General features: G+C 44.4%; 1 protein-coding gene across 11 annotated transcripts in view; it reads right to left on the bottom strand.

Moving 5' to 3' along the window:
- The window catches only part of FBRSL1 (fibrosin like 1), a 370,905-nt gene extending 344,861 nt beyond the window's left edge, over nt 1-26,044 (bottom strand). For 10 of the 11 annotated variants that reach the window (XM_018076280.2, XM_018076286.2, XM_018076282.2 and 7 more), the window contains exon 1: nt 25,847-26,040. In XM_018076280.2, the coding sequence (XP_017931769.1) occupies nt 25,847-26,038 (192 nt within the window). In that variant the 5' untranslated portion in view covers nt 26,039-26,040. Of the gene's footprint in view, nt 1-25,846 lie in introns of all 11 variants that reach the window. The other variant, XM_018076290.2, reaches the window with a different exon arrangement.
- Nucleotides 26,045-27,588: the final 1,544 nt, after the last annotated feature.

Below are 27,588 nucleotides of genomic sequence, written 5' to 3'. Positions count from 1 at the left end.
CCACTGCAGACGAGGAGAAGCTCACTCGGCAGCGAGCAGCCCAACCCAACAAGTCATTTCCTCCCCAAGTTATGTAATTCCGAATCACTCCGGTTCCTCTTGGCTCGGGGATGAACAGCTTTGTTTTTTCAGAAGTCGGAGCAGCGGGTGGTGTGGTCGTGTTGTGTAAGATAATACAGAGAGCAGAACAATTACTGCCAAAGGAAAAGACACTGTATCACAGGCTTTGTGTTGCTCTGTGGAGTGGGACTTGCAGAACCACTTGCTTGTTTGTGACAAGTTTTGCTGGAACGCACGTTGTGACCAACCATCTCCCCAAGCCAGGAGAAGTTGTCATAAACACGCTTAAATAAAGAGCAAGAAAGCAACTCAAGAACAAAGGGATTGTGCAAGATTTGTGTGATGGCACACTGGGGAGGAGGGGTATAAAAAAAAAAAATCCCAAATCCCACAGACTGCTGCTTTTGAAACAACAAAGGGTGAACCCCAAATCCATTAATGGTTCTGCTGAAATCAAGAGAGCTAAGCCAGCTGACACAGTAATTCCCCAGATATTTTATTCACCTGTTGCAGGGAAGGGACACATTATTCAGCCCATGCAAGGGTGCAAGAGGAGCTGTACAGGGCAGACAACTACAATGTTAACTGTTGAATTTTGGGCTCCAAAGCAAAAAAAAAAAAAAAGTGGAATTAGGCCCTTTCTATGATTCTGTACTTTGCCTTCAGGGCTTATAATAGGATATTTAATTACATGATTTTGTAATATCTTTTCTATTATTTTACAGAAGCTGTAACTGTCGATAACAGATACTTGTAGTTACACCACACTTCAACCCCTTTCTGTGGAAAGCCCAGCACTGAAACACCTCCCCACATGAGCACCAGCTTGCAAATAATTAACAATTTTGGGAAAAGAGGATATTTCCCTGCTGGCTGTTAATCAGTAGCAGGCCTGAACATATATCCAGTAGCAATCATGTTAAGAAAAATACATGAAATCTGCAATAAAATGACGTTTGGCTGGATTCCAAATCCTACATAGTTCACAGGCACCTTTCTGCTGCCTTCAGCACGCTCTGAACCACACAGCACTACAGGCTGTATTGTGGTCCTTACAAAAACAAAAACCACCCAGAAAACCCTCACAGCCACCAGCTTCACACACAACACACAGCTATGAATATCCAAGCTATGACCTTCAATAAAATATGAGTCCATACCTTGAATTCTGGAATTCAGACCAATAAGGCAACAAGGAACAAACTAGTCCCAGGATTCATGGCAAAAATATGAATATCTTAGTACACACATGGCTGTCAACTGTGTGGCCCCATAAACTGCTCTGTCATCATCCCTGAGGGCACACTAGAAACTACAAATATTGGCACTGTGGCCAAAAAGAATTTTTATCATACTACAGGCTCCTGGAATAACAATAATAACAACAACAACAAAAAAAGTTTGCAAACACATTTTGTGCAGTGAAAAAGTTTTCAGCAAATCTTTTAACACAACCTTCTGCCCCAAGCTCAATCCTCCCGCTTTATTCTCCTTTTCCCTTAAAACAGGGCTTATTCCACCAGCCAGTGGTGCAGATTTATCACAAGGAGACACACATCTGACTCCCAGCTCCTGCAGGACTGCAGCAGCCCAGAGACTTCAGCTGCTTCCACCTACCAGTGGCTTCCCAAGTGAAGGGAGAATGAAGGGATTGTTTGCATCTCTCCACAGCCCTGAAAAGCTTCGTGCCACCACTGAGCTTTTGCTGAACAGACACGGTGCCAGGAAGTCAGTGCCTGTGAGCTCCTGCTTGTTTTCAAGCCTGGCAGTGATGGATTACGTACAACCACAAGTTGGGCACAAACCAGCTGTCTCTCTGTCTTTTCCAAACATCTTGCTTCAGTTTCTGTATTATAGAGGTGCCAATGCCTTGTTTTAGGATGCCTACTGCATAAAGAACACATATTTCTCTGAATATTTTACTGTCACACAGAGGGACTGGACTTTTTTTTTTTTTTTAATGCTGTTGCTCCTTCCCCAGCACATTCCCCACAATAAAAGTCTCTCTGTTCCCAGAGGCCTGCAGCTGAAAAGACAAACTGCACTACAGCTTTTCTCTGCACAGAAACCCACCACGTGCAGATCCTGCTGGCACACGAGAAACCTGTGCCCCACACCCCCAACCCTCCTGCCAGGGCACTGTGTCTGGAATAGCAGAACCCTTCAAATGCAGAGGGTTCCATCACAAATCAGAGGGGAAAAAAAGGAGAAGATACAGCTTTGCAAAGAGTCTAACCCTGCTCCATGCAAGGCTGTGCACAACCCTCTGTGGGAGCGTACACAGACACTACGTGTTCAAGCATGCACACAAACTCCTGTGGGATTCAGTTACTCCAAAGGATGTCTGGGGGAAAGGGCTGTGAACAGCATCTACCTTGGGGGGGGGAAATAAAAATTACTAGTTATTGAATCAACCACCAGAATTAAGCACTGAAGACACTCTGAAGAGCCTTCCAGTTTTGTGGCAAAAGCCATGGTAACACCACTGTGCTGTCCAGCAAAGCCAGAGCAATTCCCAGGGAACAGCCTGGGTCTGGCTGCAGCACTGCCTGCATGGCAAAAACAAAACACACAAAACACAGATGAAAGATGTTTCCCCTCTTCTCTCCCTGAGGAAAAAAAAAACCCAAACCCAAAAAGAAAAAAACAAACCCATCCTTCTTAGGTTGAAAAGGAGATCACAGGGAGGGAAACACGTAGGAGTCCAGACGAGTGATAGAGCTGTAGACCAGGCACCGCTGCATCTGCTCCAGCTACACACACTTGTCTAAGAAAAGCATTATGAATTTTTCTCTCTCTTCAGATGTCTTGCCTGGATGCTTTAAAGCAGCCTCAGAGGAATGTGCTCTTGGGTCTGAATCCCGTAGGAAATTATCCTTTGTGGTGGATGGTCTCCCCTTGGGGCCTGTCTGTGTGTTTTGCTTTCATGTAATCCTCCCACCTTGGTTTTCTAATGTAATGCTATCCACATTATTATAGCTCTTTGAAACTCTCAAATGGTACTTACTCAGGCTGTCATATTTTCAGCTCTCCTAGACTAGGTCTGACTGGCCTGGATGGCCTGTGGTTCATGCCATAAATATTTAGCTAAGTCACCAAAAGATATCACGGAGCAGTTGTATGCCACTGACAGACACCATGGACAGGAGTCTGGGCCCTGTGCCCCTTCCAAGTGGGATGTGCTCTACAAGAACAACAGAAACCTAACAGCAGCACCACTCTGTCAGGGTTGCTCACAGGGGCCAACTAGTCTTTTGTTCTACTTCCCCTTTTCTTTCTACAACTTCTGCTCCAAGAAAATTCAGCAGATTACATGCAAACTTTTAAGATGGTTCTTGTGGTTTAGATCAATTTTACCAAGAGCCCAGCAGGTCCAGCATGCTGACCTGCAGCCAGGACTCCCTCTACACTGCCTGCCACTGAAGCTTTCTCAGAAGACATGAATCTTCACTGCCACCACTGCTCTCATTTGCACTGAGAGCAGGGTTTTGTGGTTTCCTTCCCAGTTCCTCTGCATCACACAACCTCAGTATTTGGTTTGCATCAAGTTCATTGTCTCACCGATGCACCACGGGAATCTAACCATAAAGCAAGCCCTCCACTTGGAGCGTTCTCTTTTCTTCACTCTGGCATGAATTTACACCCTGACAAGTGGGATCTTTAATATCCCTCCCACACGCACGCAGAGAGACAACTTCAGTGCCTCCCCGCCCGCACAGCGGATCCCCTCACACACATGAATCAACGTTTACCCGCAGCTTCCCTCCGTGCTGTCCAACTGCCAGCACTTATCACCGTGGGGAGGAACACACTCAGACACCACTGCATGGCTGGCTGAGAGCGTGGCTGACTGCTCTGCTGGGGTTTGGCTCTTCAAAGTTATCTCCACTTGTAATGCAGGCTCAATAACGGGGAGGAGATGCAGCCCGTGGAGCGACTGAATAGAGGGGACCTGCACTCTGCTCCTAATCCTCCTGTTTGCTTGCTGGATGTCCACAACTAACCCAGCACTCATCACCAGCCTTGCCTTCGGTCTCCCCAGCTGCAACGCTGCAATAATGACTCTGAACTTTTCTGCAGAGGACTAAGGAATCAATGACAAGAGGTGAATTTTGTAGCTAGTTGATTATTACCAAGAATTATGTGCTGCACTCAAGCTTCAAGTTTTTCATCTAATGCAGGGAAGCATTTCATGGACACAAGGCCGATAAACTTCCCAGCACGTGTGAAGAGGTTGGTAAGCATGTCCATTAATGACACTTGCCCTTAAATTTTGAAGGCTTCTCTGAAGAAGAAACTCAACCTTGGCTGAAAAAACCTCTGACTACATCCCAATTAAGTTGGCCTGTTGCTATACAAGCTTCACTGCTGCAGCTACATGAATTTCTGCCCTGAATTGCTCAAGCATTAAAAAAGATGTGGAGAAGAAATGCCAGGTCCTTGCATCACTGCCCACCCCTCCCTCCCTTTTATTATATTTTAGAATATATATTCTTGTTATATTAGATAGATTATTATTTTAATTAAATAACATATTAGTGCACAGCAATAGGGGTTAAGCAAAACCTTTCTTGTATTTTCCTCCCTCGCTTCCCTAAGGAAGGTTGATACAAAGGAGAAACGTTCAGTTCCATTTACAGTTTCTGTCCTGAGCTGGTGCTCAAACCACCTGTGTGGTAACAGTCCTCAGGCCATTTCACCAGAGAAGTGCTCCAGCAGCAGCAGCACAGCAATTCTGCTTTGTCTTACTGTCAACTGTGTTGAAAAGCAGCAAAGTAGGAAGGTTTTGCTTCACTCTCCACTGCACAGCAATAAATTGACACAGCACAGCTGCAGCCTGCTCGAGCTGAAGGAAGGAAGAAAACAATTTGGGGCTCACATCTGTGCAGCAACTATTAAGAAAAACTACCCATCTCTGTTCCACCAAAGCACTGACCCAGCTATGCAGTTCACTTCTGCTGATGACATTAGCTTTAGGAAATGCTCAGCATGTTTATTTTGCAAACAGCATTTTGCTTGGAAATTACAAAAGAATCAGAAGTGCCACTTGCTGTTAGACAACATTATAATGCAAAATGAAGCACAACCATTGTGATGGGAGAACACATTCATTAACTCAAGAGAGTTGGCAGTCTTCTGATATTTAGTAGATTTTTCTCAAATTCGACCCCCTGGAGTCATGGGACCTGAAAATCTAAATTTTCTTCCTTTAATAGAGCCTTTTTAGCAGCCCTCATAATTACAGGAGTGGAAAGTTACTTACTTAAAGGGCGAATATAAAGATTTTTTAAAAAAATTGTGTTGAAGTATCATCTGTTTTGAGGAGAATATTATGATTCTGGACATCAGGTTTAGTAGCTCTGAAAAACCAGCATAGAGGAGTTCTTTAGATCAAAACCTAAATCACTCATTGGCTTATCTTTTAAAGGCAATTTATGACTGCTTACAAAACAAAGACACAGGAATCCTCAAAGCCATGGGCCTAACTCTAATTTTTGTTAGAGCTGCACAATTGTGATGACTTGCAAATGGTTGTGATTGATGTTAGAATAATGCAGCAACCGCAATCAATTGATTCTTACATGATATAATGGTATTTTTAAGTCCGTCTTTGATCTGAAAATACCTCTGTGCTTGGAGGTTATTAACAAGAGGGGTGTGTGTTACTGTAAAAGTACCCAGCAGTATTCTTTAAAAATTCCCTGTCTGGAAAATGTGCTTGCCAAAAAGGGCCCCTGAGAAGAACACAGATGGATCTTTGCAAAGCCTGGCACTTCTGTAAGAAACAGAACAGGACATGTCGAAGTGCAGAGGAACAAAAGGAGATGGCCACAGCCTGCAAGGTGCATTAGCAAAAAACACTGCAGAAGAAACAAGTTTGGCTATCACTTATTGTCTTCATGCATCACTTACAGAAAGAACCAACAGCTCAGGAAAAGTCAAAGATAATGAGAAAAGAAAAAAAAAAAAAAAGCCAAAGGAAAAAACCCAAGAGTTCCTGCCTTGTAGTGTATGTGGAGCACCCACCCTGTGCACTGGTGTCCCTGTTTTATGCAGCATATGGAATATCCTCCCTGGCCAGGCCTCTGACGGGAAACATCAGCAAGTTGACAGGACTGAGATGAATGAAACTTAATGACAAATGGGGAAAAAGGTCAGAACAACATGGAATCTGGTTTCCCTCTGCCTTGCCCAGCTGCACAGCCCGTGGAGCCGCGGTCCTGTCAGTGCTACTTGCACTAATTATATCTGCACAGCTAGAATGGAATGTATTAAGGTTTAAAAAAAAAATTACCCTCTGAACCCACTAGTACATATCCAGAGGAACTATTCATTTAAACTTCAACTTAAATACATATTTATCTTTGTGCCCTGAAGTCCAACATACCTCATTTTCCATTTAACCTCTCCTCTTTTATGCTTTGTAGAAGTTGTACAAGATCATTTAGGCAAAGACTTGATATTTATAAAAAAAAAAAAAAATCAAGCAATTGGAAGAGCCAAACACTTCAAAGGGTCAGCAATCGATGCACACAACCCCTGCAGCCCGTCCAGCTGGGGAGATACAGGCACAAACTGTCAAGTGCAGGTTAGGAAATGTTCCTTGTTTCACATCCCTGGCACAGCATGGGGAGGGAGAGCTGCCCACAGGGGGACACGGGTCAGACCCTCTGGGAATGCAAACTGCAGGAATAACTGTGAGCCAGCTCACAAACACTCCCTGCAATCACCCGGGCAGCTCACGAGGCAGAGCAGTCCTCAGGAGGAGAAGGAGGAGGCAGATATGAAGCCAAGGTTGGGAAATGCAGCATCCAAAGCCCAGAACCAGAATGGAGACCTGCCATGCACAGCTTCCCTGGAGCTTCCCTGCCATGCTGCACTTCCCTGCCCAAGAAGTACCACTCACCAGAGAGGGCACAGCTCAGTGTGTGTCAGGCTGAGGGACCTAACCCCCTACTTTTTTTAATTTATTTTTTTTTAAGAGTAGATCAGGGGATCCATCACCCAGAGGTATCTTTCAAGCACAGACAAAAGCACCTACCCTTCCTGCAGGCTGCATTGAGCCCCTGGATGCAGTTGGGAAGTCACCACCTCTCCTTTGTGAGCCAGCACAGAGTAATTCAAAGCAGAAGCCCAGCGTGAAATCCCCACACAAACTTATCTAACAAGATGCTCTCAAAACCTTCATTTTTTTCCAAGTTGGATTTTATAATGCTTTCAAAGGGTCCAGAAACCGTCATCTGAACCCTTTATCCACCACCACCTTTTTTTTTTAATCTAACATGTAGATTTAATAGCTTTATATTGGGTCTGTTCTGAAGGGAGTCTCCGAAAGTCAAGTTCCTGCTACTTGCACATGGAAGGTTATAGTGGTTCCTTTTATGGGCTATCCCAGCCTCAGCAATATTAGAATCCCTAATGGTCACAAAATGTCAGCTTACAACTTCTGTGTCTGATAGGAATTATGCCTGGTTTTAGACATGAAGCAGTAAGGAGCAAAGCACCTTAAATGACCTGCTGAAGGTCATCTGTGGATCTAGAGATGAGCCATGCACCTTTTGTACCTCGCTCAAAAAAACCACCTTTCTTCCTTCTATGACTTGTGTTCGGGGATTTTTATGTACTATAAATCAGGATGAAGCATTTCTTTCCACTGGAAAGACCCCAAAACTACAAGTACACATAAACATCAGCTCTTAATCATTTCAAGAAGCCTTATTCAGAGGTAATATTTCAGCCACTTACTTACGGTAGTAAGACACAGTGAATCTATGCAGTAGAACAAAATTAATTAAGGAGAAAAGCAGCACGTGGCATTCAGAGTGCTTGCCTCAAAATTAGAGATAAAACCATTTCAACTTGACAAACTAAATGGTAGAATTATAATTTACCAGAAGCTTTCTTGATTTCTTTGCATCGACCAAAATTGTCTCCCCTCTCCTTCATTCCTTCTCTTTTCTACACCACCTCAAGGAACTCTTCTGTGCTAATAGCCCCAGAGAGCTGAAAATTCTCAATGAAAGCCCAACAGAAAAATGGAACAAATATAACGTGATATTCAAAAGCAAATTTTAAGTACTAATATGTAACAGCTTTTTTTTTTCCTTGTTGGGATTGACACTGAGTTTCCATCCATTCCCCTTCCTGAAGGTTTAACCACACCAAGGGGGCTCCCAACATCTTATTTGACAGCCAGCCTAAGTTAATGAAAGACAGTAAGTTTATAATGCAAGTAGTCAATCTTAAAGCTCTTTTCCAACCTAAATGATTCTGTGAGTAAAGAAAAATGAAAGCAATATGCTCGTTTTGTCTGAGCCAGGGATGCAGTGCAGCAGCTCCCGGGGCCGGGTAGCACACGTGAAGCCCAGAGCTTACTGAAGCTTTGCAGATGAGAGATAAGCAATACTTTGTATTTCACTCAGATGTAGATTATGAGCCAGGGAAAAGCAAGCTTAAAAGGTGAATGGCTTCTTTTGGCATTAGCTGAAATCTCTGTATAGTCTCCAAAGCAAGCCGACAGCGAGGTCAGGCTACAGTATGGGAATTCTATAGTCAATAAAAAGCCCTGTTTTTAAAGCTCTGAGTTGGAAAAATTCAATGTGGATGACCACTTATTGAAAGGGTCATCGTCCAACAGAGAGAAAATTGCTAGAGCAACAAAGAGCCCAGAAGTATTCCTCAGTTTATAGAAACCACAGAGAAGGGTGAATTCTAAATCCCTCTCCTCCTAGTATTAATCTAGTTTGCCTCCAAGGATCAATTTATCCAGCAGAAACCGCATTGTGATGGTGCAGTCAAGCCCCTTCTTCGCTGAAATCTGAACTTGAACCGCAAAACAAGCCTTGTTTTTTGGCTGCACACTGACATTTCATTATTTCTCTAGCACTGAGAGCACAGCTCCAGTCCTGCACTGACAGGCAGGAAGGACAGATGGGGGCTCTCACCCCAAGCTGGTTTGTTCAGTTTCCATCCACAGAGCAACTTTATTTTTGCTATACTCCAGGTGACATTCTCAGGATGTTTATTATAGAATCAGAGCTTAGGAAGAACATTTACAGACTTCCCCCCAGCTCCCAAGGCCCTGAGTATTCCCCTCTCAGGGAGGAGTTTGCAGCACACCTGTGTAATGATGGCTGCGCCTGCACCGGGGCTGCCGGAGAAATATTGATCCTAACGCAGCACTAACCTTGCCCAGCTGCTCTCAGAGCAGGAGCATCAAAGCAGTGCTTGAACAGGCTCCTCATGGATCCTGTAGCAGGACTTCTCATGCATTAAACGACTCACTGTGAAACAAGGCCAGCTCCATGAGTCTTGCAGCAGAACGTCCCACTGCAGCTCAAAGAAAAACCTTTTATACCTGAAGGGAGAAATCCTTCCCCCACGAGACCAACTTTCTGCAACTGCTTCCCTTTCTGATCCTCGTTCTTAAACCAGCTATATCCTCCTGCTCCTCACTTGCTCACACTGGTGCTCCCAAAGCAAGGAATTTGGTTTGCTAATTAGCGCCATTAGGGAAGTTGGGGAACGTGAAGCAGAGATTAAAAAATTGCTCAGGCTGGGTTCTAAGCACTTCACCCTTGTGATATATCCGTGTCGTAAGCTCTGCACTGAGCAGCACTTGACTCAGCCTCAGTTTGCAGTGGGGAGAAATTAATTGCAATCTAATAGGATTCAAATTGGTACAAGGGATCCCATCATTACGGGACAAGAAAGAGTAAAACCACAGTACATTAGCAGCCAGCAAAGGGCTTCGGTCAATGCAGTGGAACAGGCAACACCGTGGCTGAGACATGATGAATTGATACCTCGATAATTGTAATTTATTAGTCACTGGTGCTGAACTAGCATACGAACCAGGTGGGAACAGCCTGAACCCTACGCAGCGTTTGCAGAAGGAATGACATTCCCTTTGCAAGGTCTAACTTGAAATAATTTTACACTGAAGTGAAGATGTGTCACAGCTTAATTCAAGCAGCAGTTATGTGTACTGGAGGATGAAAGTGTAAATCAGCAGCAGACTGGGAAACAGAAGGCTCCTGGTATCAAATGTCACTGGAGTTGCTCCCTCAGTCTGCAACCTTTGACAAGTCACTTGACCCCCCCAGTGCTTCAATCAAGGCAGCTACAGCACCAGGTCAGGAGCAAGGTTCCCATCACAGGCCACACTCACCCTCTGTGCTCAGACCCGGGGTAACTGCAGCCCTTACCTCACTGTATTTAAAACTGGCACTGGAATTAGTCCCTGAGACTGGCCCGTGGATATTTAAAGTCATGTGTGACAAACAGGCTTTATGTAATGAATTACAGTTAATCTGCAAGAGTAAACTTGACAGACATGCACATGCATTCACGTTCACACAAAGCCCAACTGTCCCACTTCCACATGAGCAGCTCCAAGGGAACATCTACAGAGCAAAATAAAGGTTCAGTTGTGGCATGGATGAATGCACCAACAAGGCTTTCCTTCCAGGTAGCACACACAGCCAGGGTGGTAGAGCCCAAGGCAGCAGAGGTGAACAAGCTGGGATCCCCATGGGCTCACATCCCTGCTCCTCCTCTCTGCTCAAGCCCATGCCACTGAATACTCATAACTTGTTGCTAAATTAAGCAATCATTCACAGGGCTAGTAATGCCTCACTCCCCCCGGATTCTGCTGGGCAGGCAGAATTTTAGGAATTTGGAATATTCTCCAGTTAATTTCAGAAAACAGAATGTAAGCCACCAACACTGGAGGTGCCAATACGGCCCACCGGCAGCTGCTACTTCCCTCCCATCTTGTGTTAGGGAAAATCTTTTGGATGCCAAACCCCCTGAAGCACAGATCTGCCACCCTCACACCCGGCTGGAACTTCACAACTCCTTCTGCCTCCTCCCACCCGAGGTCAGCGAGGAGAAGCAAAGGGCTCCCAGGCATCACTCCAGGGAGGATCAGATCATCACATGAGAGGTGAAGGCCTGGGTCTCTGAGCTAAGGGTAATACAGAAACAAATCCCACTACTGGGAAGAATAAAAGGGATGAATTAATACTGAATTGCTGAGAGTTTTTTTTCTTGGCAAGCCTTTTTAGCCCATTGCGATCAGCTTTACGTAATTTATACTCTAAGCTGCATAATCAAGTGGGGCTATTTCAGAGTAATAGATACCTCCTTTTTCAAGCTTCCATAAGTGGATCTATTCCTTCCTAAAGCTACCCGAGAAGCCAGTTACTAAAGACAGAAAACCACAAAATTACACATTCAGTACTTCTAACCAGCTCTTCACCCCAGAAGACCTCTGGAGGGTTTATAATTAAGAAAAAGAAAATGCTTAGGCTTAAAAACTGGCCCAGCGAGTTTGCTATCAAGATTCCCTGGATTTGTACTGTGGAAACACCCTCAATACTCACACCTAGTTCTCAATCATGAGGTGATGATTAATACCAGCATTAGATCATCCTCGGCAATTGCCAGAGCCTTCTGCAAGGTTCTTGCTGGATTAGATCACGGAATGGGGCTCAGCACCTCTCAGCAAACTCTTGAAACCTGAAGCTGGCATCCATCCTGGGCACCTGGCACATCCACATGGCATGATGCAGGAATACCAGCTTGGATGGAGTCACTTCTCTCACGTCCTCCACCTGAACTGGTTCTCTGTGCTTTGGGTCACTCTGAGCTGAGGTGTCAGTGCTGCTTCCAAACCCAGCCTAGTCTGTGTCTGATGTTGCACAACTTAAGGTTGGTCCCTTACACCTTGTCAGCAAGAGCAAGACTCCCACAGCAGTGACCTCCTCCCTTCCTTTGTCAGGTCAAAAACACAGCCTTGTATTTTCCTGTATGGTAATAAAATAACCATCATGTCCCCTGCTATTTTCTTTCTGTGTATTGCAAGCACTTTAAAAAGTAAGTAAAAATTATTTCCTCCAGGTTACAGATAAGCAATCAGACAAAGGATGGCTAAGCAATTCACCTGGAATAATTTACCCAATAATCTAGTGGCAGAACTTGGTAGTAGAAATCCTTCTACCTCAACAACTTCACAGATCAGCCCTACTGGTAAGAATATGGTCTCTCCTCCTCTTCCATAGTGATTTTTTGAGGAGGAGGAGAAGGGTTTTCAAGTTCTGTGTCTGCAAACAGAAAAAAAAACCCAACTCAGACACTAACTACCATCGTGCCAGAGATCAAGATTCCTATTCTACACAGAAGTAAAAATATCACATAGCTGTTGATTCCTTTTGGAGTGACTACCAGGCAAAAGCCAGTATCTGATAGTGATAAAGACTGTATCACTTGTTTCATTTTTATTTTAACATACACAGTTCAGCATTGGAAACAGCTCATTTTTTAGACAGGTAGAAGGAAAAGATTGACTTTTACTGATTAAATCCTAATCCTGTTAGAACAAGCTTCAAGTCAACAAGTACAGTCAATACCTAACTAGGAATTAACTGAGGGCTCCCATTTGTGTAGTTGCATTAACAGCCTTTGCTGCATAAAAAGACTAAAAAAGCCTTTCAGCTAAGCTGGTTTAGCAGATACACCTTAGGCCACGACAGCACTGGAACACTCTCATAGAAAAATAATCATTAGTGATGACCAGTTATCACAGGACCCTAAATAAATTCTTACTCTTACAGTACACTGGAAGGTCAGTAAATGCTGAGATGCAGAGCAGTGATAACTGCATAACTGAGGAAAAGTTAAGAAAAAAAAATTCAATTCAAGCAGCAAGGATTTAAAAGCTGCAAGAATAGAAATGGGTTTTTGAAAGAAATCATCTTTACAAAGCTACAAGATAGTTGGGCGAACACAAAGCACTATAAAAATAGCCAATTCCTGAAAAATAGTATTTCCCTGTTCCTTGGGTCAGTAAATCCCCTATTAACTACCAAAACCTCTGCTTTTGGCTTTGCCTTAGGCTTATGCCTATTTGAGGTGACCCAAGGTTGTCAGACAACAATTCAGTTCCTACTAAATAACACACACACACACACACACAAAAGCCCCAAACAAAACAAAACAAAATCCACAAAACATACTGTTTTTTTTTCTCTAGGACAATTCTGGCTTTATTACATCTGCTATTACAACGTGCCTATAACAACGCTCTCTAACAAGCAGCCCTAAGGTCAAATATGTCCCTTGATCAATTTACTAGAGGTCCCTGGTGCTGCTGCTGCTGCTCTGGAGAGACTGTCTGGGGAAAAAAAAAATAATCCTTTTATTCCTCTGCTTCACTGTAAGGGGAAAAAAAAAAAAAAAGCTGTCACAAAGACATTTTTCTTCTCCCTCTGCTCTTGACAAGCCAGGTAAACAAGGGAGGGGGGGATATCCAGCTGCAAAGGATTGTAAGAGACCACCATTTGTACAGGCATATAAAACCACAGGTTATTTACCCAGCTACTCAACACACCAGGATGATTCAGAACAAGGCTAAGGGGATTGGGAAGATGTCTTAGCAAAACACCTGCAGCATTTTGCATGAGGACAAACAAAAGGCACTCTGGGTGTGAGTGTCCTGTGGTCGTCTCTGTACAGGAATTGAACAGCACATTGCTGCAGTCCAAGCACTCTGCTGAGCAGTAACACTAATTCAGAGATGCCCTGAGCAGCACAGTCATCACGAAAAACCTCTCCTAGTTTGTCAGTAAAGCTGTGACTGTTTGTCTGGTTTTGCTCAACACATCAGTATCCAGTAATAAAATTCATCAGTATTAAGTAACAGCTATACCCAGAAAAGCAGACTTGATACTGGCAGACTTGCTACAGAAATCGCTCCGGGCTCGTAGTCAAGCAGCAGGGAAGGAGTTAAACTCGTCTGCCACAATGCCCCAGTACCACTCTGACTCATGCCTGACTGCATGACTTTTGTTTCACATGTTGTGATTTATTTTCATCTCTACCTGCGGGTTTTAGTCACAGACTGGCACCGACCCTAACCCTTTAACGGGAACTGCCCCATCCAGCCCGGAAACCTGGAGCTCCAGGTGCCTCCAGCTATTAGTAGACAATTCTAGGGATTGTCTTTGCTTATTCCCTATGCCCTGATTCCCATCACTTCTGGTTAAATATGGTAATTCCTGCAAGCAGCCCCTTTAAAAGACCCCCCTCCTCCCCCCCAAAAATTACCCTTTGCTAATGACCTATAATGGATCTAAATAAAGCCTGAGCTGTTCCTTACTCATGCATAACTTCATTGCTTCTGTTCCCTACACACCCTGCCCACTTGGCGTAATTTGCAGAAGGGTTTTGGCATGGACAATTGAAACACCCACATGCTGCCTGAACTGAAAAGCTTAATCCCCGAGTCCCTTTCTTCCTGTGTGATAGCTAAACGTGGCTTTTATTTTGATAACACAGGTCCCATCTGCACTGCCGGTTTCAACCCACGAAGACTGAACTCCAACCACGTTCCCAGATTAGGACAGCTACAGCCTACAGCATCTCACCCCACACGATGGCTGGAGAAGGCTTAAAACCTGGCAGAACTCCAACCTTCACATTTCACATGCCCAGAATAAAATTCCCCCTAAATTAGCAGGCTCCATCTCCAAAAACCCAGAAGTCACCGCAGATGGTAATCAATTGGCACACACCTTGGTGTGGTCCACAGTCAAGACAAGGACAAAGAAAGAGCACAGGCCACAAGGAACAGTTGCCAGCTTCTTCCAAGAGCACGAATTCCCATTCGGGTGCCATGCCCTGAAACAATTCCAATCCATCTTTCTCTTTAAGCAGAGACAGCACCGCCACCGACGATGATCCGACAGTGACAAAGGAGGGCTGAAATTCAGGCCCAAATTGTTATTCCCCTCAGCTAGGCAGTTATGCACAAGAAACACTGCTTGTAAACACTTCTTTGTCAAACACTCAATTACAAGCTGCTTTATGAACAAAACGAGCCAGTCGCGAGGAAAGCGAGAGACGAAAACGGGGAAGCAAATCTCCAGTGGCACAGAGCCAACCCCACTGCCAGCCCCTCCGACAGGAGGGCACGGACACACCCCAAACCCAGCTCTGCAGGATGGCTCCTGCGCAGCTCAACTTTGTCCTCTGCTGTTATGATTATTTCCTACGTGGTAAGCAAAGAATAACAGGTTTATTTTTGTGTTGTTGGTTTTTGCAGTCTGCACCCGGGAGAAAAAGAGCACATGTACAAATGTGGAGCAAGTTCAAAGCCCTCAATTCAGGCAACACTTGCAATATGACCCTCTTTCTTCTGTGTCATCCCCATTTACACCTTTACACACTGAAATTGCTCCATATGAGCTGAAATATAGCTGGAAACTGGAACATTCATTTTTTTCATGTTAAAGCTGCAGATGTACTCCACAACAGAGCAGCTGAGCCACCTCCATCTCCAATCCTACACAGACTGTGGCACTAAGTCCAAAAAGATGCCTATGACTGACACTGCAGCAATAAACTTCATGTTAAAGTATAAAATATTTCCCTATGACCACTCAAAAGTTTTGAGAACCAACGGAAAGACAACTTTATGAGATCCAGCACCACCTTCCAAGAGGCTGCAGTGTCACAGCATCAGAGGGCTATTCATTCATCACAGCACTGTTTTTCTGGCTTCCCTGGACAGCGTCCACTACTTGATCCATTACACCTCCTCCTTGGATTCTTTTAGCAGTATTATTCCAGTGGATAAGATTTCCCCTGGAAAGGGTTTTTTCCTTGTTTTTACTATTCGGTGTCAATGAGTCAAGCAGAGTTGTAAGAGGAAACATTGGAGAGAGTAAAATGAAACCTGTTGCTAGTCTTTAGCTTTAAATGGCAATGGATCTGCAGCTGAAGGAAGAATCCAGCCTGTGCTCCTTTCCCTAGTGCCAAAATGAAACCCTTTAACCAGAAGAAAGTGGAACGTGGAAGAGTGAAGATGGAAGATTTGTTTTTAAATTAAAAAACCCACATATTTGCATAACTGACTTTAGACACCAACATTCAGAATCCAGCAGCTACCCAAAAAATACTTTGTTTTTTTTAATCTCAACAACTCCGGCTCCAAAGAAAGAAAATTGAGAGAAAGCCACCAGAAAGAAAAAAAAAAGCAGCCCTAACTTTTGCATGTAATGATAGTAAGAGTTTACAAATTCAATTCCTAAACTATCCTCCTTGCTGGGATCTTTTTTAAAGAAATTAATTTCAAGGCTCAAAAAATTTTAGAATCAATTTAGAGTGCTAACAGCTGGAAAAAACCTACATACAGACAGAGCATATTTCAAATCTTGAGTTAAAAGAGACATAGACACCTGACTATGCCTAAGGACTCCCTCAACCGGTAAGTTTGGAAGAGCTTTAAATCTATCACAACCCCCTTCAGGCTTTATTTCATTCTTAAGTTTCTTTTACAGAAGACATTCGAGAAAATAGACTGACTTTGCCCAAACAATGGTGCAGCAGCATTCACCTGAACAGCCACTAATAACCTGGCTTGAAGGACTAAAGCAAAAATGCAAGTGCTTATTTTACCTAAGAGATGTCTCCAAACCAAAGCTGTGCTTGCTCAGGCTGTGTATGTTCCCAACAGCCCGTGCAAACCATCCCCCAGGCAGGAGCATGGAAACATCTCCCTCAAGGACTCAGCCAGGAGGCCAGGGGATGTGGGTAACACCACCCCAGGCTGCAGTTTGTGAGGCAAGAGCAACTGAGGGGTGGAAAACAGCCCCATCTCTGATCCACTTCCACGAGGAAAGCCAAAGGAGCTGGACCAGTGCCACTGAATGACTTCAGGCAAAGACTGGCAGCTGCCAAAGCAATCCTGCTGCAGCTCCTGGCACACTGATCCCAGCAGGGATCCAGCAGCAGCAGGGACCCAGGGCCAGCTGTGAGCAAGGACAAGTTCTGCATGTGGACAGTAACAGCACCTCATGAAGAAGGTATTCATCCTGCCTCAACCACGAGTGACATTGGGATGTCATTTTGTTTGTTTTAAATCAGCTCAGATTTAGACTGCAGCAGCACAGATGGTTTAGATATTACACTGGTAAGTGTGCTAGAGGAAGAATATTGGCTGTCTGCACCCACTAGGCTTATTTCACACTGAAAAAAAAATACCTGTGATCATCCCAAAAATTACAGGGATGATGATAAGGAACTACACCATTCAGAGGCCCTGTATTGCACTGCAGACGTAGTACAAGCCTGAGAACAGGAGCTACAATTAGGTAACAGATCCCAACCTCTTCTCCAAAGTTAGCTAAAATATCAGGCAACTAGTGCTTTAATCAAGATGAAGTAACCATTGAGACACCTCTCATCCAAATCAGAAAAACAACATCCAAAAAGACTGTGGTTTCTTCGGGGTCCTCATCCCTCCTGCAGCATCAGCACTGAACCTGGGAAAAAGGGCTCTTGACACCTCAGAGGACACCTGGAACAAGTCCTGTCTCAGTGCCCTGAAGAGATGTACAAGGAGAACCTCCAGCCCAGGCTCAGAATCTCTTCAAACAGCCCACACTGCTCCATTGTTCAACTTCCTAAAATCACGAGATACAACAAAAGTGCTCCATCTTGGTGCCTTATCTTCTCCAAAAGAAATAAACAAATAAAACAAAAAAAGGAGAGGAGGGAAGAAGGAAAAGAAAGAGGACTTTGTGCATTGTGTCAACCAATTAAATTCAACAGAGAAAAAGATACAAGCGGTTATAGCTTCCTGTAAATTACTTCATGTAATTAAATCCCCTTCTTTAAATTACAAACCATTTAGCTCTTCTTTTATAACAGTGTAACCAATGACCACCAACAACCTTTTTTATAGTGTCTAATGCCACATAAGTTGACAGCAATGAAATTTCCTTTTTATTTCTCCCTTTCAAAAGAAGCCGCTGGAACGAGATTCATTCACAGCTACTTACAGACTGTCAGCGAGAAGAGGGGATCGCTTTGTTTCCCTTTATTCTGCTCCTGTCTGAGGCTGCATTTAAGCAAATGTGACCTAAAGTCCTTATCAGTCATCTAACTACAGGCAGAGAAGTTAAAGGTGACCCAAGCTTATACCTGGTTTGACTGTTCACACACATACAACATCACTTCCTTACACTGTACCAGTGGGGCTTAATTGTCTTCCTACTGCTTGAGTTTTCTGACCTTTTTTAAGTCTGAAACCTCCAGGAATGTCAGATCAAGGCTTGTTTGCAAGTCCCCGTTTGCTGGGGACGAGTCTGGCTCAGTGAGAGCTGCTCTGAGAGGCTTCCTCTGGATTGCTCTGCTTAGGCAGTGCCTGTGTGTGTCTCCAGGCACAGAGGTCTGTCTGGCCACACTTCACTGGGGTTGCAGCCACCACATCCCCTCCGAGGGGGAGCTCAGATGGAGACAAAAGGCCCCCCCAGACACCACGGTTCAGCTCCACTGCAGGTGGTGCAAGAAGTCCCAGCACAGAACGCACTGGTAGCATCCAGTGCTTTCACCACTGTGCTCTCTAAACCTGCTCCAACACATCTTAAAAATGCCAGCAGCCATCTGGAGGCCTGAACACATCGCTGCTGCCCAGATGCTGTGAAGTGGGAGAGGGGAGTGGGAACAGTGGAATTTTGGAGAAGAGGAGAAGCAGGGACAAAGAAGGCAGAAGGCAGTGCCGCAGGCTAAGCCGTGGGGTCCAGTTCTGAACCCGGCAGGGTCGATGCCATAACAGCAGCAATATGATCCTTGTATACAAAGCAGGGAGCAGAGTGCACGTGGCAAGACACTTCATCCCCATCCTCCATGGCCACCCAACCCCTGCTGGCTCTGACACCCACCCCAGCAAAGCCCGTGGCAGCAGGAAGGTGCTGGCCAGGGGAGAAGGCTCTGCCCAGCCCAGCATGGGCACACTGAGGAGCTGCACTCAGGGGCAGCTGAGCCTCTCTGGGAGAACCAGGAGAGCCCTACAAAAGCAGGGACAAGTGGGGCACATGGAGCAGCAATACTGGCAAGGGAGGGTCAGCTACAAAAGGGGAACTCTGAGGTCCAGACGAGCAAGTATTTCACTACTCACTGAGACAGACAAAGCCACAATCTCCTACATAGAACATTTTCATCAGCCAAAACATGCTTTACATCACTCTGTTGAGAAAATAATATTTGTGGTGTAGTAAAATCCAGCATATGCTTCTGTTTCATGCTTCAGCATTAGTCTAAAAATAGTTGGACACCCCCCAATTCTAATAAGCGTGATCTCTTCAATTTATGCTTCCCTACCAGAACTGCAGAAGGTTTTGAAATACATTTTTTCCAGCTTAAGCAAAGGCTGCCTCCTGTCATAGTTCCCAGAGGGTTTATGGTATTATTTTGCACTAGTCCTGAAGCACAGTGTGTTACATAGGTCCATTATGGAAGCTGTGCTGTAGCTCTAAGAAGGTGGCTGCAATCCCATGATGAAGTTACCTGTGTCACAGCTATAATGCAGACTTTAATGGCCTAATGTTCCTGCAGCATTTTAAACAAACTGAACACACTGCAAAGTTCTCCCTCTGCTGCAGAGTGGGCTCTAAGGCCACTTCAAGAATCTTGATGAATTCCTGGATAAATTTAGCAAAAACAACAGCACTTCTTCGTAACAGCAGGGTTTCATTTGGGAAATAAACATCCACTTTTTATTTACAAAGGATTTTTCCTCCTCCTGCCACTGCTGTGCTATGCCCACTGCTTCCCCTCTACTTTGATCCAGAAAACAGAATACCAAGTGCCTAACCAGGACTTAAAGCAGATTTTTAAATTAGTTCCTGACAGTGCAAACAGATTGCTATTGATTGAAATGAGGCTGATTTTAGGCCTTGGATTAGCAAACCTAATGCCTAAATGCCGTGTTGCCCATTTCAGTACTTTGCACCGTGCTCCCCAGTGGTTTCCCAGGCAGCTGGGAAGTCTCTGCTCCTGCAGATTAGCGGGAGAGAGCCAGGCAGGGCCATCTGCGGCTGTGCCGGAAAGGACCCCTCCAAAATCCCCCGGGACAGGGCCCGGCACCACAACCTCATTAGGAGCTCTAGAGCCAGAGACACCTCTCCCAGGGGCAGGAGCCAGTCTGTCCTCGGGGAGGTTCTGCTGGAGCCCAGCACCACAACCTGCAAGCTGGAGGGAACCAAAGCTCCAGGTGAAGGCACCTCCCGGGCTTCCAGCCAGCCTGGCCACGCTGGCTCAGAGGCTCCAGGCAGGGAATGGCACTGCCCTAACAGCCCTGCCCTCCCAGCCATCAGGAATGCCCACCTCAAACTAACCTGTGCAGAGCTTCCATGGCCAGACTGTAAATTCTTGTACTTATAAAGGTAGAAATGGACCCTGGTTTTAAGCAATACACCAAGCAAACGTTTTCCTGATTAAAAGAAAATGGACTGTTTTTCCTTTTGCTTTGTTGTTTAGTTTCAAAGGACGTTTAAATAACAATATCTGCTAACAAAAAGGGTAACATCAATTAGAAACAAAGAGAGACAAGTTTGTATAATTTCAGTGTTCAAAAGCAGTGCAATGCAAACACCAAAGCAGCACACACCAAACCAAACCAATCCCCAAAACCCACATTAAAGGCAACTTCTCTTTTCTTTCTCTCTTTATTTTTTTTTTTTGTAAGCTGCCTAGAATTCATTTGCTTTCAGTAGCCTGAGATACTGCAGGTAACAGAATAACCTTCTTAGACACAATGCAGCTTCCAAACACTACATTACTAAGACACAGAAGGACAGGCATATCTATGTCCTCTGGCATACAGACAAAGATTCCAAGGGTTATTTTTCAGACTCACTCTCCTATGTGGCTGCTGAGCCTCAGCTAAGAAAGAGACATTTCAGTCTCTGAACTCTGAACTCAAGCAGCTACATGCTCCTATTGCCCAACCATCAGCATGAGCAACGTGATGCCAAAGGAAATTTTCCACACCAAACACCTCATTAGCCAGACAGGCTTCTAGACTGTTTCCCTCTACCCTGGGAAAAGCCCCACAGCCTTTGGGTACCACCACCCCACACAAACGGGGCCAAGGGTATGTAACTGGTTTGAAGATGAGCTATCAATTTTCACCGAGACATCAGAGGAACGGTGAGAGTCCTGGACAGCAAACGAGTCAGTGTATCGCCTTCAGCTCAGCAGGAACCCAGAGCACTGTTCCCCTTGGGGCAGGGAGGGTGTTATATCCATCACTGAATGTTGGATAACGAGATGATGAGCATCACAGAGAAACCACATGAATAGGTAATCAAACTTGTTAATGTAATTTAGCAGTTCCAGTCCAGCAAGAGCCACAGCAACAATATACATTAATCATCAATAATGCTCAGCAGTTTGACGAAGGCCGGGGAGTGAATGAGACAGGGGAATTAGCTCTGCTTTCCCTCCCTCCAGGAAGATCTGCTGAAGTCACAGAGATGTCACACCTCCAGAGCAACACGACCCCGTCAGCTTCCCTGCCCTTTCCTCCCATGCTCCAAACCCAACAGGCTATTTATGAGCACTAAATACGTGCTACACCACCCTGTTTTCCTCAGCTTCTCTGAGACTCTTCCTCATCTCGGGTGATTTAAACAGTGGGTGAGAAAAGGAAGGAGGAGGTGTAAGACACTAATCTTCGTGACAAATGACTATTTGCAGAACAGAGTGCTACTGCAGCCACATTTAACATCTAAATATATTCAACACACCCTGATGCTCCCAAACTGACTAACCACGGAGCCTGAGGTTCAGGTAACTGGAAATACCAGCAACTCTTTCCTATTAGCCCCAACTCTTTTCAGGCAGAAAGATCAACGGGTCCTGGAACTCAGAAAAAAAAATTAGAAAATAATTTAAAAAAAAAAACAACCAAAAAAACCAACAAAACCCCCAACTGTTCTACATCCACTGCGCTCAGATGTTCAGAGGAATAAGCAACTCCAAAAATGACACCAAGAAAGAGAAGAACAGCCCAGCTAAGGCTAATCAAAGGCTGATTCCAAGTTCAAGGGGTGACTTCTCTAAAAACTAGCAGAACAACAGAGGACACACAGGGAAGCACTGGAACTAAAATGTTTCATTTATACCTACCTCTTACTTCATCTAATACAATTATACCCCCAACCATAGAGGAGCCCTTCCAAAGAGGTGAAGGGCTGCTCTCCCACCAGCACTGTCTGCAGCTGTGGTGAGGATTCCCTTCCACAAACCACAGGCTTAGCCCTGGACACGGCTTTTTGAAAAGGCAGTGACTTAATTTCCAAGAAATATTCCTGTGTTGGAGGCAGTTACAGACTGTCAGAGGGCTTGGCTTTCCTGTAGGCCACTCTGGCTACAGGAAAATCCACCCCAGCTTCCAACACTTCCCCATATCTCGACACAGCTGATGGCTGCAGGGGGTTTTGTTGATCCCCATTGCAGAGCAGCAGTTTCAGATCAGCACCTTTCCCTGTGTGCATGTGTTGAGAGCAGCCCCAACAAATCCTGACAAATCTTTGACCAGAGGACCTGTAACTATTTGAAATGCCCTTTTCTCCCTCTGCTGGGTTACAGCAGGAGATAAACGTGTTTGAATGATTTCTATACACGGCTGGGAGTAATAGGCTGGAAAGGACAGATTGGTCCTCACAGCCCTCTCCCCATAGCCTGAGGTACAGAACTACCAAATATTCAGGAGCAAACGGCAATCTGGATGCTTTGTCAAATGCAGTGAAGTATTAATCTAATTTTCTAAACAAAGCAGACAACCTGGCACTCAAATCAGCTTACCACTTTGCACCTCTCTACAAGGATTAGCAGAATACCATAATTATAATGCCCAATTTGATTTATTAGAGGAGGCTGCGTAGAAGAGATGACAATTCAGTAGCATTGTGAAAAGAAGGGATGAGAGTATAAGGAAAGCTTCAAATTGAACAGTAATTTCTAAGCAACATCCCAATATAATTAGCATTAATTACAATAAGCTTTCCAAATGAGGTATAAACCTATGTTTAATAACCCTGAATTGCAAAAATCATCCCCCAAATTCCAGGAAACTTAATATTACAGCCAATTTGTCTAGACAGCTTGGCAGGAAATGCCAGAATTCTAGGTGTGAACTTTGTGGTTACTAAAAAAAAAAGGAAAAATTATTGAATGTGTCTATATCATTTGCATAATTAGTTTGAACTAAGAATAGCCTAGTTTATGTAGGTTAGATTTGGCTGCTACTTTCATCAACCTTACAGACCCCCAGACTTGTCTGGTTTTCAGAACTGTACCAGTTAGGATAATAGAAGGCATTTTAAAAAACCTCCCTTTCCAATAAAAGATAAATTCTAAGTGTGACTCCTTTAGAGAGGCACGGTGTATTAATGAGTCACTCATCACAGCTTTTATTTCATACGCTTTGTGCAAGCTCCTTGCTCTTTTTAGAGTTTGTTACTTATCCTCACAGGGGAAAACAAAAAGATTAAACAATGAAAGATGAATTCAGGTTTTTATGAATGTGGCAGCAAATCCCCTATTTAATCACTCATGGCAGCCAAATACTAGCCAGAAGAAACAGATAACCATGTCCTCATTTTTCAAAGCTGAAATACCAACAATCTAAATTGTTTGGTAAACTAAAGCAGCAGCGTATAATGAAAGAAATTGGAGTTTGCCAATGCAACAAAAACTCCTACCCCCAAAGGTTTCTGAAGAAGTGTCATGAAATCCCTAGTGGCCAGAACTACATGAAACTGAGTTTTAAATTTCATGTAGAAGATGTCACTGCTAACAACCCTTTCCTCCTGCAGGAACAGGGAACCTCCCCCCTGCCTCTCACATCCCCAGCAGTGCAAACCCCTGCCATGCACTCAAGTCCTGCAGCGCAATTTCAGACAAGAAGAAACAACTCCAATCAGTAGAAAAGCAGCATTTACTGCAGCCAAGCTTCCATGTGAGGGAGATTTTGGTGGCAACTGAGACCTAATGAGCTCCTTTGTGCTCCCTGTCCCCATAATCTGCTCCACTCCCAGTTGCATCAACATGAGCATTTGTTTTGTTACTCTGGGGAGCAGAGTGGCAGGGGAGACAGCTTTATGGATACTCCAAGGGTTGCTGGAGTGGTGTTTGGGGCCTTTTCACTTAAATATAAAACCTGACACAGCAGCAGCTTTACAGAGGCAGAGGAGCTGAGGAAGCACAATGCCAGAATCCTGGTGTAAGTGTCAGGCAGGAATACCATCCAGCACTCTTGCTTCTGAATATTTTATATCAAAGCCAGGCACTTCTGGTGAAATACATGCTTGGGTTTGTGGGTTTGGAAGCCAAGAAAAGCATCCTAGTTGTTCAGACTTTCATGGAAACTAAAATGTGCCTCTATTCATCCATAATCAGAAACCATTTCAGTTGGCACAGAGCACAGTTTGTGCACAAGCTCATTGCACCTGTAACCAGGGGGGAATTGAAATCCTATCACTCAACTAATACCAAAACCAATCAAGAAACTTGATATATCTTAACTACACAGACACTGATGAGTCTAAAACCAAAACATTTGGTATCACTATGGGGAGTTAAAAGAAAACAAACCTGGCAAATATTTTCCTGGGAGTGCATGATTACATGATTTGCTACCCAAATGTTTGCAAGCAGAAAAAGTACTAACATCTTTACATAAATTATTTGCACTGAATTATTCCAACTATTTTTTTTTTTTAATCAAAAGGAAGAAAACAAAAGTCTGCTTTAAAGACAACAATTAGCCACCACAAGAGCAGGGTCATGAGTAGACCATGAGAATTTCTAACTTTATATGTGATGAGCCCTTCTGAACCAATATGCTAAAATGCAATCCCAAAAGACTGTGTGTGGTGGAGAATCATGTGGGGGATTACAATAGATAACCTTAACGATTCTTTCAAATCCTACAATATTGCAAGTCTGAAAAAACAATTCCAGTAACTGGACAATTCAATCTTTCTCTGTCTGGCACAGGTACAGGATCACTTCCACAAAACAAAAGCTGTGCCTGGGTTAAACAGCTCTTTTTCTCTGCATCACAGAGAATAAAAACCAGTTTTTCATTGCAGTGTGCTTCCTAGCTCAGAACAAATGCTGGAAGGACACTGGTGTTCCCACTGGCTCCCAGTTAACGGACAACTGGGAAAGTGCCCACAGATAGATGCTGCTGTGCCATGGGGATTGCAAACCAAGGAATGCTCACAGAGTCACCAGCAAACCTCCCTGCTGAGCAGCAGTGAGGTGATGAAGAGCCTGCCAGCCCCAGTGCCTCTTCTTTGTCACCTCTGGGCTCTGCAGGTGCTGTGGCTCAGACAGGAGTCTCTGCAATCATCCCCTCCCACATGACAACTCCTGATTCATTCATGCTCCACCACATTGTAGAAGGGCACAGAGAAAAGACAGCCCACAGCAAGCTCTCTCCAAACTGACTCTCCACTTCTAAAATACTTGAATAGTCTCTCCTCCTCAACACACTGTCCTGGGGGTACTTGATTCCTGAGATGGACATAGCCACGTCTGCAACTTCCAGGTGCACATTAACAAGCACACCTTCCCCAAAGGAGGTTGTGATCCAGCTGATGATTTCTCTTTGTGTCTAAGACTGTAAGAGCCACAAACCTATGGTATGAATCACCACACTGCCTCAAAGCTGCAGGATACAAGGGAGGTCTGCTCCTTCCTTCCTACATTACCCAGGACCCCTGATCTTCCATTTCAGCTTATGAAACCTGCCCTCAACACAGGGTTTGTGCACTTGGCCAAGAGCCTTCTAAGAGACGTTGTTTTCACCAGCACAAGTTACCAGAGAAGCCATTTACATTAACCACCTCAGCCTACCAGCAAGGACAACATTTCACAGTGGCCAGTGCCACGACATGGTCACTTCAGAGGAGAAGTGATCTCCTACCTGTTTGGACTTCAGGGGGAGTTTCTTCTTCATCCGCTCTTTGCCTCTCTCTGCCTCTCTCTCAGAGCTCCCAGCATCATTGTTATGGCCATTTTCACTCGGCTCAGCAGACACACAGTTTTCAGATTCTCTGGGTTTCTTTCCTGGATGCCTCTCCCATTTCTCCTTCCTCTCCTGAGGCTTTAGAGACATGTCCTTCTGTAAAGGAGGAAAAAACCAGGACTGTAAGTTTTTCAAGTTCTTTAAGGCTACTTTTAAGCATTAAGCCGTACAAATATTGAATAAAAACACAAACAAGACAGCGTGTTCCTTCCAGAGATGACTTAGGATGAATAATTAGGCACGCACAATGCAAACAGTAATTTTAGATTAGATTAGGATGAATACTCTCCAGGCTATGTGTTTGATTCATTTCAGAGATGCTGGAACTGGTTATGAAAATGAGTTCACTCCAGATTAATTCAGAAACCACACGTCAACAGCACATGACCAAGTCAGGATCCTGAAGGGAAGCCTTTAACTGTTCAACTGAAACAGAGGTGGGTTTTATTTTGTTTTGTTTCTGATCTCAGAACGAAACACATCAGACCCCCCCTTGGGGCTGACGGTGTCTGATTTGCAGCAGCATTCATATGGAGAAAGGCACTTCTAAAGCCCTACCACATTCCCTGAGCCAGAGAGATCAATGGCATCCAAACACACAACAGAGGTTGAACACTTCTAAGTGTTAAGTGTCTGCCCTGAATCAGGGCTCTAACACACAATCCAAGCGCAGTTTAAAAGCGGGTATGTCGTGTCATAATGATTAACATCAGAAAGTGAGATCAGAGGAGGGAATTACTGCTGCTATCCCTGGCATCTCTGAGGACTGAAAGCTGAACTCCCAGTGACAATGTACCAAACTCTCTCCCCACACACATCGCATGGAAAAGGAGTTAAAGAAATAATATGTCAAATCACTATGACATTAGTTCACTACAGCTAGATAAATTTCTCCCCAATGTCTTTTATTAACTGCTCAAGGATAAAAACTGAACTCTTACGGGAATGTTTTGCAGAATCTCTATTCCAATTAATTTTTTATGTGAGGTAAATACATCAGATTAGGATATACCTTAAAAGCACTGCTTACTATGCCAAACTTCGTCAACTTCACCCACAGATATTTCCCTAAATGCCTTGCTTCCAACTCAAGCAATTACATCAGGGATATTTGTATCCTGGGTGAAGGGAGCTCACAGTGCAACTGCTCACATCAATGCACGCACCTTCAGTACTGCAAAAGAGCTCATGAAAATCATTAGCTCTCTAGTCTTTCAAAAACTGAAGCCCAACAAAAAAGAAAATTAGGAACTGGGATGAAATGCCCTGCTGATTGCTCCAGATTACTTCCTCCCCCTCTCCTTTAATTAGTGAATTGACTGCCTCAGTGTGCAACATGCTGATTCCACTCCAAATCACTCACTTGTTTTAAGTTACCCTTCCCTGGGAAGGGAGATGATGTGCTGACACTTTGGGGTCACAGAGACATTGAAATCAGAACCACAGCAATAAAATACTTCGAGCTATGTCCAATTCCAACCCAGGCTCTGACACAATTAGCCAGCACCCAACCTCTGTACACCTTGCACAGGGGTCCTGTGGGGCTGGAGCCTCCTCTTAAAGCACACACAGAGACAGCAAGTTGCAAAACCGCAGAGGATACAACCCCTCCACCAAAATTAAAATAACTAGCACTGTCT

The sequence above is a fragment of the Manacus vitellinus genome, unplaced genomic scaffold (genome assembly GCF_001715985.3).
Source record: "Manacus vitellinus isolate BGI_N305 unplaced genomic scaffold, ASM171598v3 scaffold_31_pilon, whole genome shotgun sequence".
NCBI lineage: Eukaryota > Metazoa > Chordata > Aves > Passeriformes > Pipridae > Manacus > Manacus vitellinus.
The sequence above is the reverse complement of the archived record's forward strand: the minus strand, read 5'-3'. Positions and strand labels throughout refer to the sequence as shown.